At 42.7% G+C, this 14,708-nt stretch overlaps 1 protein-coding gene across 1 annotated transcript in view; it reads left to right on the top strand.

The window, feature by feature from the left end:
- Window positions 1-14,051, top strand: part of Dbt (dihydrolipoamide branched chain transacylase E2) — a 32,082-nt gene extending 18,031 nt beyond the window's left edge. Inside the window, exons 6-11 of the mRNA XM_048352041.1 lie at window positions 2,383-2,599; window positions 3,074-3,240; window positions 6,429-6,506; window positions 8,611-8,802; window positions 8,922-8,993; window positions 13,716-14,051. Coding sequence (XP_048207998.1) covers window positions 2,383-2,599; window positions 3,074-3,240; window positions 6,429-6,506; window positions 8,611-8,802; window positions 8,922-8,993; window positions 13,716-13,883 — 894 coding nt within the window. The 3' untranslated portion in view covers window positions 13,884-14,051. The remainder of the gene's footprint in view (window positions 1-2,382; window positions 2,600-3,073; window positions 3,241-6,428; window positions 6,507-8,610; window positions 8,803-8,921; window positions 8,994-13,715) is intronic.
- Window positions 14,052-14,708: the final 657 nt, after the last annotated feature.

The following is a 14,708-nucleotide window of genomic DNA, read 5'->3' as shown; positions in this document are numbered from 1 at the left end:
AAAAGAGAAAGGAAACAGGCGAGGCATGAATGTGGTAGTAAGTCATGTGACCTAAGGGGGTGGAGGCAGGGAATTTGACCGTTTGTATTCCCTTTGCCATCTGTGTTAGCTATCTATCACTATAACAAATACCTGGGATAAACAAGTTAAAAAGAAAAAAAGTGCAGCATTCATGATCAGTGGCCCCATTCTTTGCTCTTGTGAGGGCACAGCACGTCGCGGGGGCAGTGCATGGCTGAGGAAACCCATTTTACCACATAGCTGGAATCAAGAGAAGGGATTGTATCCCACAGTCCTCTCCTTCAGTAACTGGGAAAAAAATCTCCCACTAGGCCCCACCCCAAAGTTTCCATGCCTCCCAATAACACCAAACTAGGAACCAAGCCCTCTCATGGACCTTTAAAGAAATGTTCCAGATCCAAACTATAGCAAGATAATTGACCCTGTGGAGGATAAAATGTAAGCAAGGTGGCTACCTGACCATGCCATTTGTTTGTTTTTTTTGTTTTTTGTTTTTTTTTGTTTTTTTGTTTTTGGCCAGCCCTGGGGCTTGGACTCAGGGCCTGAGCACTGTCCCTGGCTTCTTTTTTGCTCAAGGCAGGCACTCTGCCACTTGAGCCACAGCGCCACTTCTGGCCGTTTTCTGTATATGTGGTGCTGGGGAATCGAACCCAGGGCCTCATGTATATGAGGCAGGCACTCTTGCCACTAGGCCATATCCCCAGCCCCTGACCATGCCATTTGTGTTTACATAATATCTCATTTAACTTGTAAAATAGGCAGTGTTCCAAGACTGACAGAGATAAAGTAACTAGTCTGACAGCACACGACTAGTAAGGCAGTGGAGCAGAATTTAACAGCAGGGTCTGCACTGCAAAACTCATGGTATCCCTCATTAACACATTGCCTGACCAATCATTGCCTTGATTGTGGGAACATGTATGTGCCAGGCATTGTACACACTTCATCTCCAATCCTCACAACCACCTTCACGGTGCCTGTGAGAATTACCACCATTTACTCATGAGAAGAGTTAAGGAAGTCCACCACCTTGTTCAAAATCAGGTAAAGTAGCTGAACTGGGAATCGGGTCATGAACCTGTCTAGTTCCACAGCTCCATAATGCAGACTTTCCATCTGTTTCTGAGGAAAGTAATTAAGTTACAGTGGGAGAAAAGCCAAAGCTTGCATTTTAGAAATGGGTAATAGAAGAGTGTTCACATCCAGCCAGCCAGTTACCCTGCCATCAGAGAACTATTCGAAGAAAATCATCTCGGATGCATTCTTCTTTGAGGTGTTGGAGTTTCATTGTTTGTGTGTTTAAGACAGAAATTAACTGTATAACTGACCCAGGCTGACTTCAGACTCGTAGTGCTCCTGCCTTTGCCACCAGAGTGCTGGTATTACAGGCCTACACTACTATGCCTGGCTTCCTTAAATGGCCCCAAATCTAGAAGATACATATATGTTCAATTTTGGGCAAATGCTAATATTAATCGTGTTACACTTTTTAAAAAAATTTATTTGATTAATTGAACACAAATTTTTTGACAAGGTGTTGTGCAAAAAGGGTACAGTTACATAGTAGGGCAGTGTGTACATTTCTTGTGATATTTTACATCCCGTGTTATACTTTTGATGGATTTATTTTTTGTTGATGTTTCTTGAGATAGAATCTTGCTTATGTATCACAGGCTGGCCTTGAACTCTTTTGGTTCTCCTACTTTAGCCTCCTAGGTGCTTATATTACCGGTATGCAGCATCGCACTCACGCCTACTTTTCATGAAATTTTATAATTGTGTTCAAATATGATGACAACCATAATATGAAAACTAGGCTATTCAGATCATCAAATGAAATTGTCAGTTACTACATTGCTGTAAAAGACATAAAATATAGCCAAGGGCCAGTACCTCACACCTATAATCATAGGTATTTGTAAGGCTGAGAAAGGAGGCTAGCCATGTGAGGCCAGCCCAAGCATACAGGCAAGACTTCTTCTAAACCACCTGCTGGGAGCTATGACATGTGTGTGCCATTGCAGTAAAGTAGGAGCTTGGAATGGGTTGTATCAGTGGTTCCAGGCCAGCTGAGCAGAAGAAGCTGGACCTGTCAGCTATAATGGATAGCATAAAGTAGGCAGGTTGTAGTTCCAGCACACACCTGTGCAACTAATGAGGCCCTACCTCAAAATAATCAGTGTCAAAAGGCAGGGGGGGTGGAAACATGGTTTCAAGGTAGAGCATCTGCCTAGCAGGAAGCCCTGAGTTCAAACCCTATATTTCCTTTAATTTACTGGGCAAAGAGATAGCTGTACCTTCCACTGATTGGATTCCATGTTTAAACTTCACTGATAGCAGGAAAATGTGTTCTATTTTTAGATCAAGCTGAGTGAAGTTGTTGGCTCAGGAAAAGATGGCAGAATACTTAAAGAAGATATTCTCAACTATTTGGAGAAGCAGACAGGAGCCATTTTGCCTCCTTCACCCAAAGCTGAAATCATACTGCCTGCATCCAAACCAGAAGACAGGACTGTCCCTTCACCTGCATTTTCACCACCAGTCATCACAGGCAAAGACAAGACCCAGCCTGTCACAGGTAATCAGGACAACAGTAACAGAAGGCAGTGGCGAATTTATTTGGTAAGAATCTACAGATGAATATTTAGGATGGGATGTTTTCTGTTCTTACTAAAGGAAAAATTCAAATTCTGCAGTATGTTTTGATTTTGTGTTTTATTCTTTTGTGCTTCTATTGGGCCTTAAACTCAGACCCTGTGCACTATTCCTTAAATTTTTCTGCTCAAGGCTGGTGCTCTATCACTTGAGCCATAGCTCCACTTTGTCCCAGATTTTCCTATCTCATTTGGCTTAAAACTGTGATCCTCAGAGCTCAGCCACCTTAGTAGCCAGGATTACAGGTGTGAGCCACCAGTGCCTGACTTAATTTAGCATATACATTTTTTAAAAGATCAGTTAACATAGCTATAACAAAAAACACTGCCTGTGTACTATTAGTTTCTGGACAGTGAAAAATGATAATATTTGTACATAATGACGGGATGTTTTCTAGGTTTTCAGAAGGCCATGGTGAAGACCATGACTGCAGCCTTGAGGATCCCTCACTTCGGCTACTGTGATGAGGTTGACATGACTGAGCTCGTTAAGCTACGGGAAGAGTTGAAACCCATCGCTTTGGCTCGTGGAATTAAGCTCACCTTTATGCCCTTCTTCTTAAAGGTGAGATTTCATTCATCTTGATCAAGGCTTCAGTAGGACTTTTATATCCAAGAGCTAGAACAAGGTGCTAGCCATTACTTTTTGTGTCATAAAAATTTTCACAGTTAAGGGGCTGGGAACATAGCCTAGTGGCAAGAGTGCTTGACTTGTATACATGAAGCCCTGGGTTCAATTCCCCAGCACCACATATATAGAAAACAGCCAAAAGTGGCGCTGTGGCTCAAGTGGCAGAGTGCTAGCCTTGAGCAAAGAGAAGCCAGGGACAGTGCTCAGGCCCTGAGTCCAAGGCCCGGGACTGGCAAAAAAATAAAATAAATAAAAAATTTCACAGTTGAAAGGCAGCATCCAGTGGCTCATGTTTGTAATCCTAGCTACCCAAGAAGCTGAGTAGCTACCTCTGTGTTTTAGACCCAGTTCTTCTTACTGCCTGCTGATGATCCTTAGTCTCCCTTGAAGTATAGATGGGACAGCTTTTTACTATGTGAAATATCCCTCTTTTTAAAAAATAAAGTTCACACAAATATTTTTTAAATCTTATATTATCTTTGAGTAGTTTTACAGAGGAGTTGCCACTTAACAAAGCAGCTCATGAATACAATTCATCTTGATCAATGTCACTTCTTCATATAAATATATTTTATACAGAATAATCTCCTTGCTTACTCTCTTTCCCCATCCCTGGAATATCTTTTATTGTCATTTTTCTAAAATGCTCCAATCTGAACAAAATAATCTATATAATGAAAATACAAATTAGGATATTTTCTCTCAACTAGCGTATACATTTTAGAACATTTATAAAATATGACAAAATGGCCAGGTGCAGTGGCACATGCTTATTATAATCCCAGCTACTCGGGCAGCAGAAGTCAGGAGGATCTAGGCCAACCCAGACAAATGTTAATGAGAACATATTCAAAACAAAAGCCTGACATGGCCATGTGTGCCTGTGATTCCCGCTAATGGGAGGCACAGGTTGGAGGTTCTTGGTCTGAGGATCTGAACAAAAAGATTTGAGATCCTATCTGAAAATAACTAAAGCAAAAATAGGAGCTACTTGCCTAGCAAATCACAAAGCTCTAAGTTCAAACCCCAGTACTGCAAATAAAGAATGAATACAAAATATTGCACAGGGGGAAACAACCTCATCCTTGGACTCTTGCATTTTCTTGTTTGAATCTTTGTGTTACACTCTTAAGTGTGACCTTTGTTTTCATACATAGAGAAGATTCCAAGTCCTATAACCAAAGATTTATAAGAAGTCTTTTTTATTTTTTTTGCCAGTCCTGGAGCTTGAACTCAGGGCCTGAGCACTGTCCCTGGCTCCTTTCTGCTCAAAGCTAGCACTCTGCCAACTTGAGCCACAGCGCCACTTCTGGCCTTTTCCATATATGTGGTGCTGAGGAATCAAACCTAGGGCTTCACATATACAAGGCAAGCACACTTGCCACTAGGCCATATTCCCAGCCCCTACAACAAATCGTTTAATTGTATTTATATTCCAGTGATCTACTCCCGCAACCCTAGCCTAACTAATCCCAGAAAAGCCCTCTGTGTAGTCAAAACTTTTCCCTTCTTTTTTTTTTTTTTTTTTCTTTTAGTAGGTTATGGAGCTTGGACTCAGGGGCCTGGGTGTTGCCCCTGAGGTATTGTTGCTTTACCACTTTGAGCTCCTGCAGCTTAATTGGAGATAAGATTTTTTCCTGCCTGGCCTGGCTTCAAACTGTGATCCTCAGATCTCAGTCTCCTGAATAGCTAGGAATACAGGCATGAGCTACCAGTGCCCATCTTCCCTTCTCTTTAATTCAAGGATTTGATTTTTCTTTTTTCTTGTTACAAACCCTTACAAATTGAGTAAAGAACTCTTCTTTTGTTTTGTTTTGTTTCTTTGTGCTAAATACCAGGGGCTTGAACTCAGGGATTCTGTGTGGGTACTGTCCCTTAGCTTCCCCCCCACCCCCCTCCTCTCTGGCTAGCACTCTACCACTAGTAGCACACCTCTACTTTTAGATTTTTTTTTTCCTGGTTTATTGGAAATAAGAGTCTCTTGGGCTTTCCTGTCCAGGCTGGCTTTGAACCTTGACTCTCAGATCTCAGCCTCCGGAGTAGTTAGGATTGCAGACATGAGCCACCAGCGCCCAGCTAAAGAAATTTTCATGGAACTGGACAAGGGCTTTGGGGGTATGGATTATTTTAAGCATTTTTTGTCTTACAACCTTTTAAATTTAATACAAGGCATGACTGCTGAATGCAATGTGCAAACCTTGTTTGTGAGGTCTATGGATGGACAGAAAATCTATCAAGAACATTTTGTGCTAGGGAAACAGGAAAATCAGCACACGATGGGAAGGAGAGGAGTGATCGTAAGGAAAACGACAAGGAATGGGGGGCTCTGAGGCAAGACACAGAGGAAGACTCAGGTCCTAAAGCCCAAGGGGACCAGCTCTGCGCTTCATTTGGCCAAGGGTACCAGGTAGAACACTATTCCCTTTGGATCAGGGCACTTTGAAATCCTGTCCTTGCTGTGTATTTTTCCTGCTCAGGGAAACAACTTTCCTGCGTTTTTATATTTTAATCACTGTGTACTTTTGGATGGTTGCTTCCCATGGAAATCTCCTCCCTCCCTTTGTTCCCCTACCCCCATCCTGAGGTCTTAAATTCAGGACTTGAACACTGTCCCTGAGCCTCTTTAGCTCAAGGCTGGCTCTCTACCACTTGAACTACAACTCCACTTCTAGCTTTTTGGAGGTTCATTGGATATAAGAGTCATAGATTTTCCTTCCTAAACTGGCTTTGAACCTCAATTCTTAGATTTCAGCTTCCTGAGTAGCTAGGATGACAGGCATGAGCCACCAGTGCTTGCCACTCATAAAAATCTGAAGACTACATGAAATAAGGAAATCACTCTTCAAAACTGAGACATTTCCTTTGGACACTTAACAGTCTAAATAGTTACTTTGATGTTTACAAGCTAACTGACCACCTTATCTTTTATCCTTATATGATCAGGGTGACCTAATTTCATCTTGGTTGTTGGTAACAAGGGAAGTAATATGCCTAAGAGCATGGAATCTTGAAATTTTACTTAACATAAATCAGAATTCTCTCCAGTATTCCTCTTTTTTAACTGGAATCCCATATTTTTCCTGAATTGAAGTGCTAACACTGTGTTCTCTTCTGGTAAACAGGCTGCTTCTTTGGGATTGCTACAGTTTCCCATCCTTAATGCTTCTGTGGACGAAAACTGCCAGAATGTAACATACAAGGTTGGCTATGTGTTGTAAAAATACTTTTTATAAATAGAATATGATACAAATATATTTATAGGTTAGAGATACTTCATCATACTTCAAGTCACAATCTTTTTTTTTTTTTTTTTTTTTTGTCATTTGTGAGGCTTGAACTCAGGGCCTGGGTGCTATCCTACCACTTTGAGCCACAGTGCCACTTCCGGTTTTCTAGTAGTTAATTGGAGATAAGAGTTTCACAGACTTTCCTGCCGAAGCTGGCTTTGAACTATGATCCTCAGATCTCAGCCTCCTGAGTAGCTAGGATTACAGGTGTGAGCCACCAGCACCCAGCCTTAGCATAACTTTTTATAGATATTGGTACAGGTTGTCAAATGTTTTCTAGAAAGGCCATACCACTCAACATTTCTAGCAATAATATGTGTCTTACACATCTACCAGCATAAGCTTATATTTAAAAAAAAAAAAGAAAGAAAGGAAAACCTTTAAATTTGTGTGTATGTGTATGTTTGCTTCTCTTGGACTCAGGGTCTGGGCACTATCTCTGAACTGTTTTTTTTTGGTTTTTTTTGGCCAGTCCTGGGGCTTGAACTCAGGGCCTGAGCACTGTCCTTGGCTTCTTTTTGCTTAGGGCTAGAACTCTACCACTTGAGCCACAGCGCCACTTCTGGCATTTTCTATATATGTGGTGCTGAGGAATTGAACCCAGGGCCTCATGTATACGAGACAAGCACTCTACCACTAGACCATATTCCCAGTCCCCCGAGCTTTTTAATTTTTTTATTTTTTATTTTTTTGCTCCAACCTAGTTAGCTCTACCACTTGACCCACATCTCCACTTCCTGCTTTTTGGTGATTAATTGGATTAATAAGAGTCTCACAGACTTTCCTGCCTGGGCTGGCCACAATCCTCAGATCTCAGCCTCTGAGTAACTAGGATTACAGGTGAGAGCCACTAGCTCTTGGCTTCAAAATTATTTTGAAAGAATTTCTTTAAATCATTGCTATTCTGGCGAAAATAGTTTCATTATCTATTTATTAGGTTTTTTTGTGGGTTGGGAGCTGGTCCTGGGTTTGAACTCAGGGTTATATGATAAGGGTCTGTGATCAAAGGAACAAGACTGGCACAAAGCTAAAGTATAATAAGGTTTATTTCACGCCAAGCATAGGGAAGCAAGCTGACCGGTCAGGGCCATAGCACAGACTCGGGAGCTGTAACTGCCACCCCTGATCAGTTTTTAGGCTGGGCTTATAAAGGAAAAAACCACAACACAGGTGAGCAAGCAGACTACACAATTGTATAGTAAGCAGTGACTTAGCCAAACAGTTTGGGGTAGTTTTGACTTTTCTTGGAATCCGGGGTGCTTACGAAGACTGGCTGTTTTCCAACAGGGATGCTGTCACTGGAGATAACATTTTAGTAACAAGCTAGTCAGTTGTTTTCATTTCTCAAGGGTGGGTGAGTTCTCAGTGAATTTAAGATGGAGTCAGTCTTATTCTCCTCTACATTAACTCCTTACATTATATACTCTCACTTGGCTTTCTCTGCTCAAGGCTTGTGCTCTACTACTTGAATCACACCTCCACTTGAAGTTTTTTGCTGATTACTTGGAGAAAAAAAGTCTCACAGAGGCTAGGAATGTGGCTTAGTGGTAGAATACTTGCCTATCATGCATGCAGCCCTGGATTTGATTCCTCAGTACCACAGAAAAGGCCAGATATGGCACTGTGGCTCAACTGGTAGAGTGCTTGCTTTGAGCAAAAGAAGCTCAGGGTCAGTGATTAGGCCTTGAGTTCAAGCCCCAGGACTGGCAAAAAAAAAAAAAAAAAAGTCTCAGACTTGCCTGCCTGGGCTGACTGTGAACCAAGATCCTCAGACTTCAGTCTGCTAAGTAGCTAGGATTCTAGATATGAGCTGCCAGCACCTAGCTTGCTTTATATTTTTTATTTTGGTATTTTTTGAGATAAGCTCTTGCTAGCTATCCTGCTTCAGCTCGCTAAGGGTTGGGAATAAAGGTGTGCACTGCGACACCTGGCTTGGTAAAAATGAAAGTATATCCTTTCCTTTTTATTTGTGAAAAAATTATATATATATATATATATTTTTTTTTTTTCCTTTTAGGCTTCTCATAACATTGGGATTGCAATGGATACTGAACAGGGCTTGATTGTCCCTAACGTGAAAAATATTCAGGTCCGCTCCATATTTGAGATCGCTGTGGAGCTGAACCGCCTACAGAAACTGGGTTCATCGGGTCAGCTGAGCACCACGGACCTCACCGGAGGGACGTTTACGCTTTCCAACATCGGATCGGTGAGCCCACATGCTCAGATTCATAACCCATCACCTAAGTTTGTAACTATACGATCAGTTAAAAATAGTGGTTTGCCAAATGTTTCCTGAAAACCCGCTTTCTCTGCTCTTTCTTGAAGATTGGTGGTACCTATGCCAAACCAGTGATTCTGCCCCCCGAAGTAGCCATCGGGGCCCTTGGATCAATTAAGGTATGTGTATTAAATAACTATGAGCCGTTTAAGCAGGCTGTTGTGGTTTTCGTTTTTGGTGCCAGTCCTGGGGCCTCAATTCAGGGCCTTGTCCCCTATCGTTAACCTTTTTTGCTCAAGGTTAGTGTTCTACCACTTGAGCCACAGCTCCACTTCCAGCTTTGTGGTGGTTAAATGGACTTTCCTGCCTGAGCTGGCCTCACACTGAGATCCTCAGATCTCAACCTCCTGAGTAGCTGGGATTACAGGGCCACTGGTGCCTAGCCATGTGCTTCTTACTTCACATGGCATCCAAAACTCATAGATGGAAGTGACACTGTGGCTCAAGTGGTAGAGTGTCAGCCTTGAGCAAAAAAGAAGCTCAGGGACAGTGCCTAGGGCCAGAGTTCAAGCCCCAGGATCTACCTGGTATGTTATCTGCTTCGTGTGTGTGTGTGTGTGTGTGTGTGTGTGTGTGTGTGTGTGTGTGTGTGTCCTTGAACTCAGATCTTTGCATTTTCACTCAAAGCTGAAGCTCTATGACTTGAGCCACACTTCTGCTTCCACACTTCTACCTCCTCCTCCTCCTCCTCCTCCTCCTCCTCCTCCTCCTCCTCCTCCTCCTCCTCCTCCTCCTCCTCCCTCCTCCCTCCTCCCTTCTCCCTCCTCCTCCTCCCTCCTCCTCCCTCCTGAGCTTCTTCTTGCTCAAGGCTAACACTCTACCACTTGAGCCACAGCACCACTTCTGGCTTTTTCTGTTTCTGTGGTACTGAGGAATTGAACCCAGGGCCTCATGCATGCAAAGCAGGCACTCCACCACTAAGCCACATTCCCAGCACCCCCCTTTTTTAATTGATTAATTGAAGATAAGAACCTCATTGATTCTCCTGCCTGAGCTGGTTTTGAAACTTGATCTTGAGATCTCAACCTCCTGAGTAGCTAGGATTGCAAGTGTGATCCACCTGTAATTGGGGGGTGGGAGTGTAGAGAGGGGCAGGGGACATAGAGACAGGATTCTAGAGTTTGAAACCACAGCCTTGCCCTTGCTAGGCAGGTGTTCTACCTCTTGAGCCATGCCCCATCCGTTCTTTTTGCCAATCCTGGGGCTTGGACTCAGGGCCTGAGCACTGTCCCTGGCTTCATTTTGCTCAAGGCTAGCACTCTACCACTTGAGCCACAGCGCCACTTCTGGCCTTTTCTATATATGTGGTGCTGAGGAATCAAACCTAGGGCTTTATGTATATGAGGCAAGCACTCTTGCCACTAGGCCATATTCCCAGACCGCCTCCCCATCCCTTTTTATTTTGGTTATTTTTTTTAGATAGAGTCTTGACTTTTGCCCAGGCCAGTCTTGACCACAATCCTACTTACATTTCCTACCTAGTAAGGATGATAGGTGGGAAAGCTGAATACCCTGTTCAGCTTTTCATTGGTTGAGATGAGGTCTCATGAACTTTATGCACACAGGCTAGCCTCAAACTCCCTGTCTCCACTGCTAGACTCGCTGTGAGCCCCTCACCCTTCTTAAAGTCTGCTTTATCTTCTTACAGAGAAAGTAGGGAAAAAAGGAAACACCTTGTTCTTTCCCAGCCAAGAGTTTTCTCTGGGTGGTAATTGCTATAATTTGCTTTCCAACCACAGGCAGCATTTGCCAGAGTTTGGTTTCCTTGTTTCCAAACTTTTAAACTGGTTTGATAAAGTTTTAGTTTTACCTTTCCTTTAAGATATTTCCTTCTAGGGGGCTGGGAATGTGACCTAGTGGCAAGAATGCTTGCCTCATATACATGAAACCCTAGGTTCGATTCCTCAGCACTACATATATAGAAAAGGCCAGAAGTGGTGCTATGGCTCAAGTTGGCAGAGTGCTAGCCTTGAGCCAAAAGAAGCCAGGGACAGTGCTCAGGCCCTGAGTCCGAGCCCTAGGACTGGCAAAAAAAAAGAAAAAAGATATTTCCTTCTAAATGAGTTGTGTATTATATATATATATATATATATATATACACACACACACACACACACACACACACACATCATATATATATACACACATACACACATATGTGTGTATATATATACATACATATATTTATGGCTGGGCAATATGTATATACATAGATATATATGTATATATGTAAGTAAATGTAATATGAATTTTATCATCTTAACCATTAAAGTATACATTATGTGGCATTATGCACTTTGCCAGTCTGGTACAGCCATCCCCGTTCCTCTGCACTCTGTTCCCCCTGATCAACAGTTCCCCCTTTCCATCCACTTTTCAACCCTCACAACTCCTGCTCTACTTCCTGTCTTTCATTTTGACTATGTTGGTACTTCATAAAAGTGGAATCATACAACATTTTTCCCCTGAGGTCTGGTGTACTTCTCTTACTGTATTTTCAAAGTTCATGGTATAGATTGGATCATCATTTCATTTGTTTGTGAAGGCTAAATAATGTTCTATTATGTATACTGTGTTTGGGGCTTTGTTTTGTGCTGAACTGGGGCTTGAGCTCAGGGCCAGTGTAATCCATGTTTTGTTTAATCAGTCCATCTGTGTATGAGTATTTCAGTTGTTCATGTTTTTTCAGCTGCTAGGAATACTGCAACATGAACATCTGTCCATGAGAATCTGCTTAATAAGTATTTTAATCATTTCACCAATGATTTCTTTTTCTCCTTTTGTTTCTTTGGCTTCAGGCAAAAATAAGTTTTCAACTGTTATTTATTACTGTTAGTATCATTTGTGTGTTTGTGTGCGTGTATGTGTGGCAGTATTCAGGCCTGAACTTGGCCTAACATTCTTTTTTTTTTGGCCAGTCCTGGGCCTTGGACTCAGGGCCTGGGCACTGTCCCTGGCTTCCTTTTTGCTCAAGGCTAGCACTCTGCCACTTGAGCCACAGCGCCACTTCTGGCCATTTTCTGTATATGTGGTGCTGGGGAATTGAACCCAGGGCCTCATGTATACGAGGCAAGCTCTCTTGCCACTAGGCCATATCCCCAGCCCCCTGGCCTAACATTCTTGCTTAGCTTTTTCTTTCTTTCTTTCTTTCTTTCTTTCTTTCTTTCTTTCTTTCTTTCTTTCTTTTTTTTGCTGGTCTTGGGGCTTGAACTCTGGGCCTGAGTGCTGTCCCTGAGCTTCTTTTGCTCAAGGTAAGCGCTCTACCAGTGCCACAGTGCTACTTTCAGCTTTTTCAGTAGTTTATTGTCAATTAGAGTCTCATGGTTTGCTATCACCAGGGCTGGGAATATGGCCTAGTGGCAAGAGAGCTTGCTTCGTATACATGAAGCCCTGGGTTCAATTCCCCAGTACCACATATATGGAAAACGGCCAGAAGTGGTGCTGTGGCTCAAGTGGCAGAGTGCTAGCCTTGAGCAAAAGGAAGCCAGGGATAGTGCTCAGGCCCTGCGTCCAAGGCCCAGGACTGGCAAAAAAAAAAAAAAAAAGAAAAAGAAAAATTAAATTGCTATCACCAGATCTCAGCCTCCTGAGTTAGTAGGATTACAGGCATGAGCCACCAGCACCCGGCTTGCTTAACTTTTCCTGTGCAAGGCTGGCATTCTACCATTTGAGCCATACCTCCACTTCGATTTATTTATTTGTTTATTTATTGTCGATCCTGGGCCTTGAACTCAGGGCCTGGGCTAGGCTAGCCCTCTATCACTTGAGTCACACCACCACTTCCGGCTTTTTCTGTTTATGTGGTACTAAGGAATCAAACCCAGGGCTTAGTGCATGCTAGGCAAGCACTCTACCACTAAGCCACATTCCCAGCCCTCCACTTCCAATTTTTTGCTGGTTAATCGGATAAGAGCCTCAGACTTTTTTGTCCAGGCTGGCTTTGACATTGATCCTCAGGTCTCAGCCTCCCGAGCAACTAGGACTACAGGAATAAGCCACCAGCACTAACCTGAAGCACAGTTCTTAGAACCAATCTTAATTATGATCTAATGTGACTTTCATTGCATAAAGACAAATGTTATTTAATTCCTCCCTCCTCTGTCTCACCTCTGCTTTGTGCTTTTGTTTTCATGATAAATTGTAAGCTCCCTCCCTTACCCTTCCCTGCACTGTGACCATGCCTGCCTCCAACACTCCAGGTCTTGTCCCTGCCATGTCCTGCTTCAGGCATCTATGCGATCTGTTTCCTCCTTGTCTTCAGTGAGGAGCCTTAATATCCTAAGTGTTTTAGGTGTCTGTGTCTCCCTAGAGCCTGGAATAGTACTTAGCCTATAATAGGTGCTCATTAAAAATTGCTAAATATTTGATCTCTGAGATGGTATTTTAGGTACGCATGGAAACCCTGAGGGACAGGAGGCACCGTGGAGAAACTGACAGCTTGGGATATGTCCTCCCAGGTGTGACAAATGGGAGCTAGCATTTTCAGAATCTTGAGAGCCATCCTCTTCCTCCCTCTAGGGCAGAGGGTTTGTTCAAGCTTACACCATTGTCATCTGATCCCGAGCTTTTGAGTGGGTGAACATTCACTCCTTTTTTCTTTTTTTTTTTTAACCAGTCCTGGGCCTTGGACTCAGGGCCTGAGCACTGTTCCTGGCTTCTTTTTGCTCAAGGCTAGCACTCTGCCATTTGAGCCACAGAGCCACTTCTGGCAGTTTTCTGTGTATGTGGTGCTGGGGAATCAAACCCAGGGCTTCATGTATACGAGGCAAGCACTCTTGCCACTAGACCATATCCCCAGCCCGAACATTCACTCCTTGTTTCTTTGCTCACCTTATTTCTAGGCTCTTCCCCGATTTAGCCAGAAAGGAGAAGTCTATAAAGCACACATAGTCAACGTGAGCTGGTCAGCTGATCACCGAATTATTGACGGTGCTACAATGTCACGCTTCTCCAACTTGTGGAAGTCCTACTTAGAAAACCCAGCTTTGATGCTACTCGATCTGAAATGAACACTTGTAAGACATCTTTGAACTTCCCAGGAGGATGCAAAGCCTACCTGTGCCAAGCTTAGATTCTTCACTACAATTTGTACCAGAAATGACTTGTATTATGCAATTGGGGTTCTAACGCACAATATTGCTACTCTTCAGTAAACTTTTGTGGAAAATGAATAATGGTGGACTGATTTCCCTGGGCTTTCTCATTTTATATAGGTCAGAGTATAGCTCTGTAGTGTAGTATGGTGCAGAAGTCTGTGTCAAGGTCAAGAAAATAAAATTAGAGCTGGGAATGTGTCTTAGTGGTAGAGCTTGCCTAGCATGCATGAAGCCCTGGGTTCGATTCCTCAGTGCCACATAAACAGAAAAAGCCAGAAGTGGTGCTGTGGCTCAAGTGGTAGAGTGCTAGCCTTGAGCAAAAGAAGCTCAGGAACAGTGCCCAGGTCCTGAGTTCAAGCCCCATGACTGCGGGGAAAAATAATTGTTACTAGGAGACAAGTCACTGTATGCATACAGTATTTGCCCTGTTTCTTTATTTGGTACTAAATAACTGTTTTTGAAGCTTTTAAATTATATTTAGTTGGAAAAAACAATTTACATACATACAGAAATATTTTCCATTTTCCTACAATCATGTGAACTGTTTCCTAAGTGCAATTATCCTGATCTTTTAAGATACCCAGGGGTCTATTGTGGATCATTTGTAAATGTTTTATTTCTGAAAATTTGACCTTTTCCAAGAGAAATTATAACCTGGTTTTAATTGTAGGTTTATAACTGGTAACATGTTAAAGATGTTGGTTTTAAATAGATATGCTGTTAGAATTTAACAGTGCT

This window comes from Perognathus longimembris, chromosome 7 (genome assembly GCF_023159225.1).
Source record: "Perognathus longimembris pacificus isolate PPM17 chromosome 7, ASM2315922v1, whole genome shotgun sequence".
Classification (NCBI taxonomy): Eukaryota; Metazoa; Chordata; class Mammalia; order Rodentia; family Heteromyidae; genus Perognathus; species Perognathus longimembris.
The sequence above is the reverse complement of the archived record's forward strand: the minus strand, read 5'-3'. Positions and strand labels throughout refer to the sequence as shown.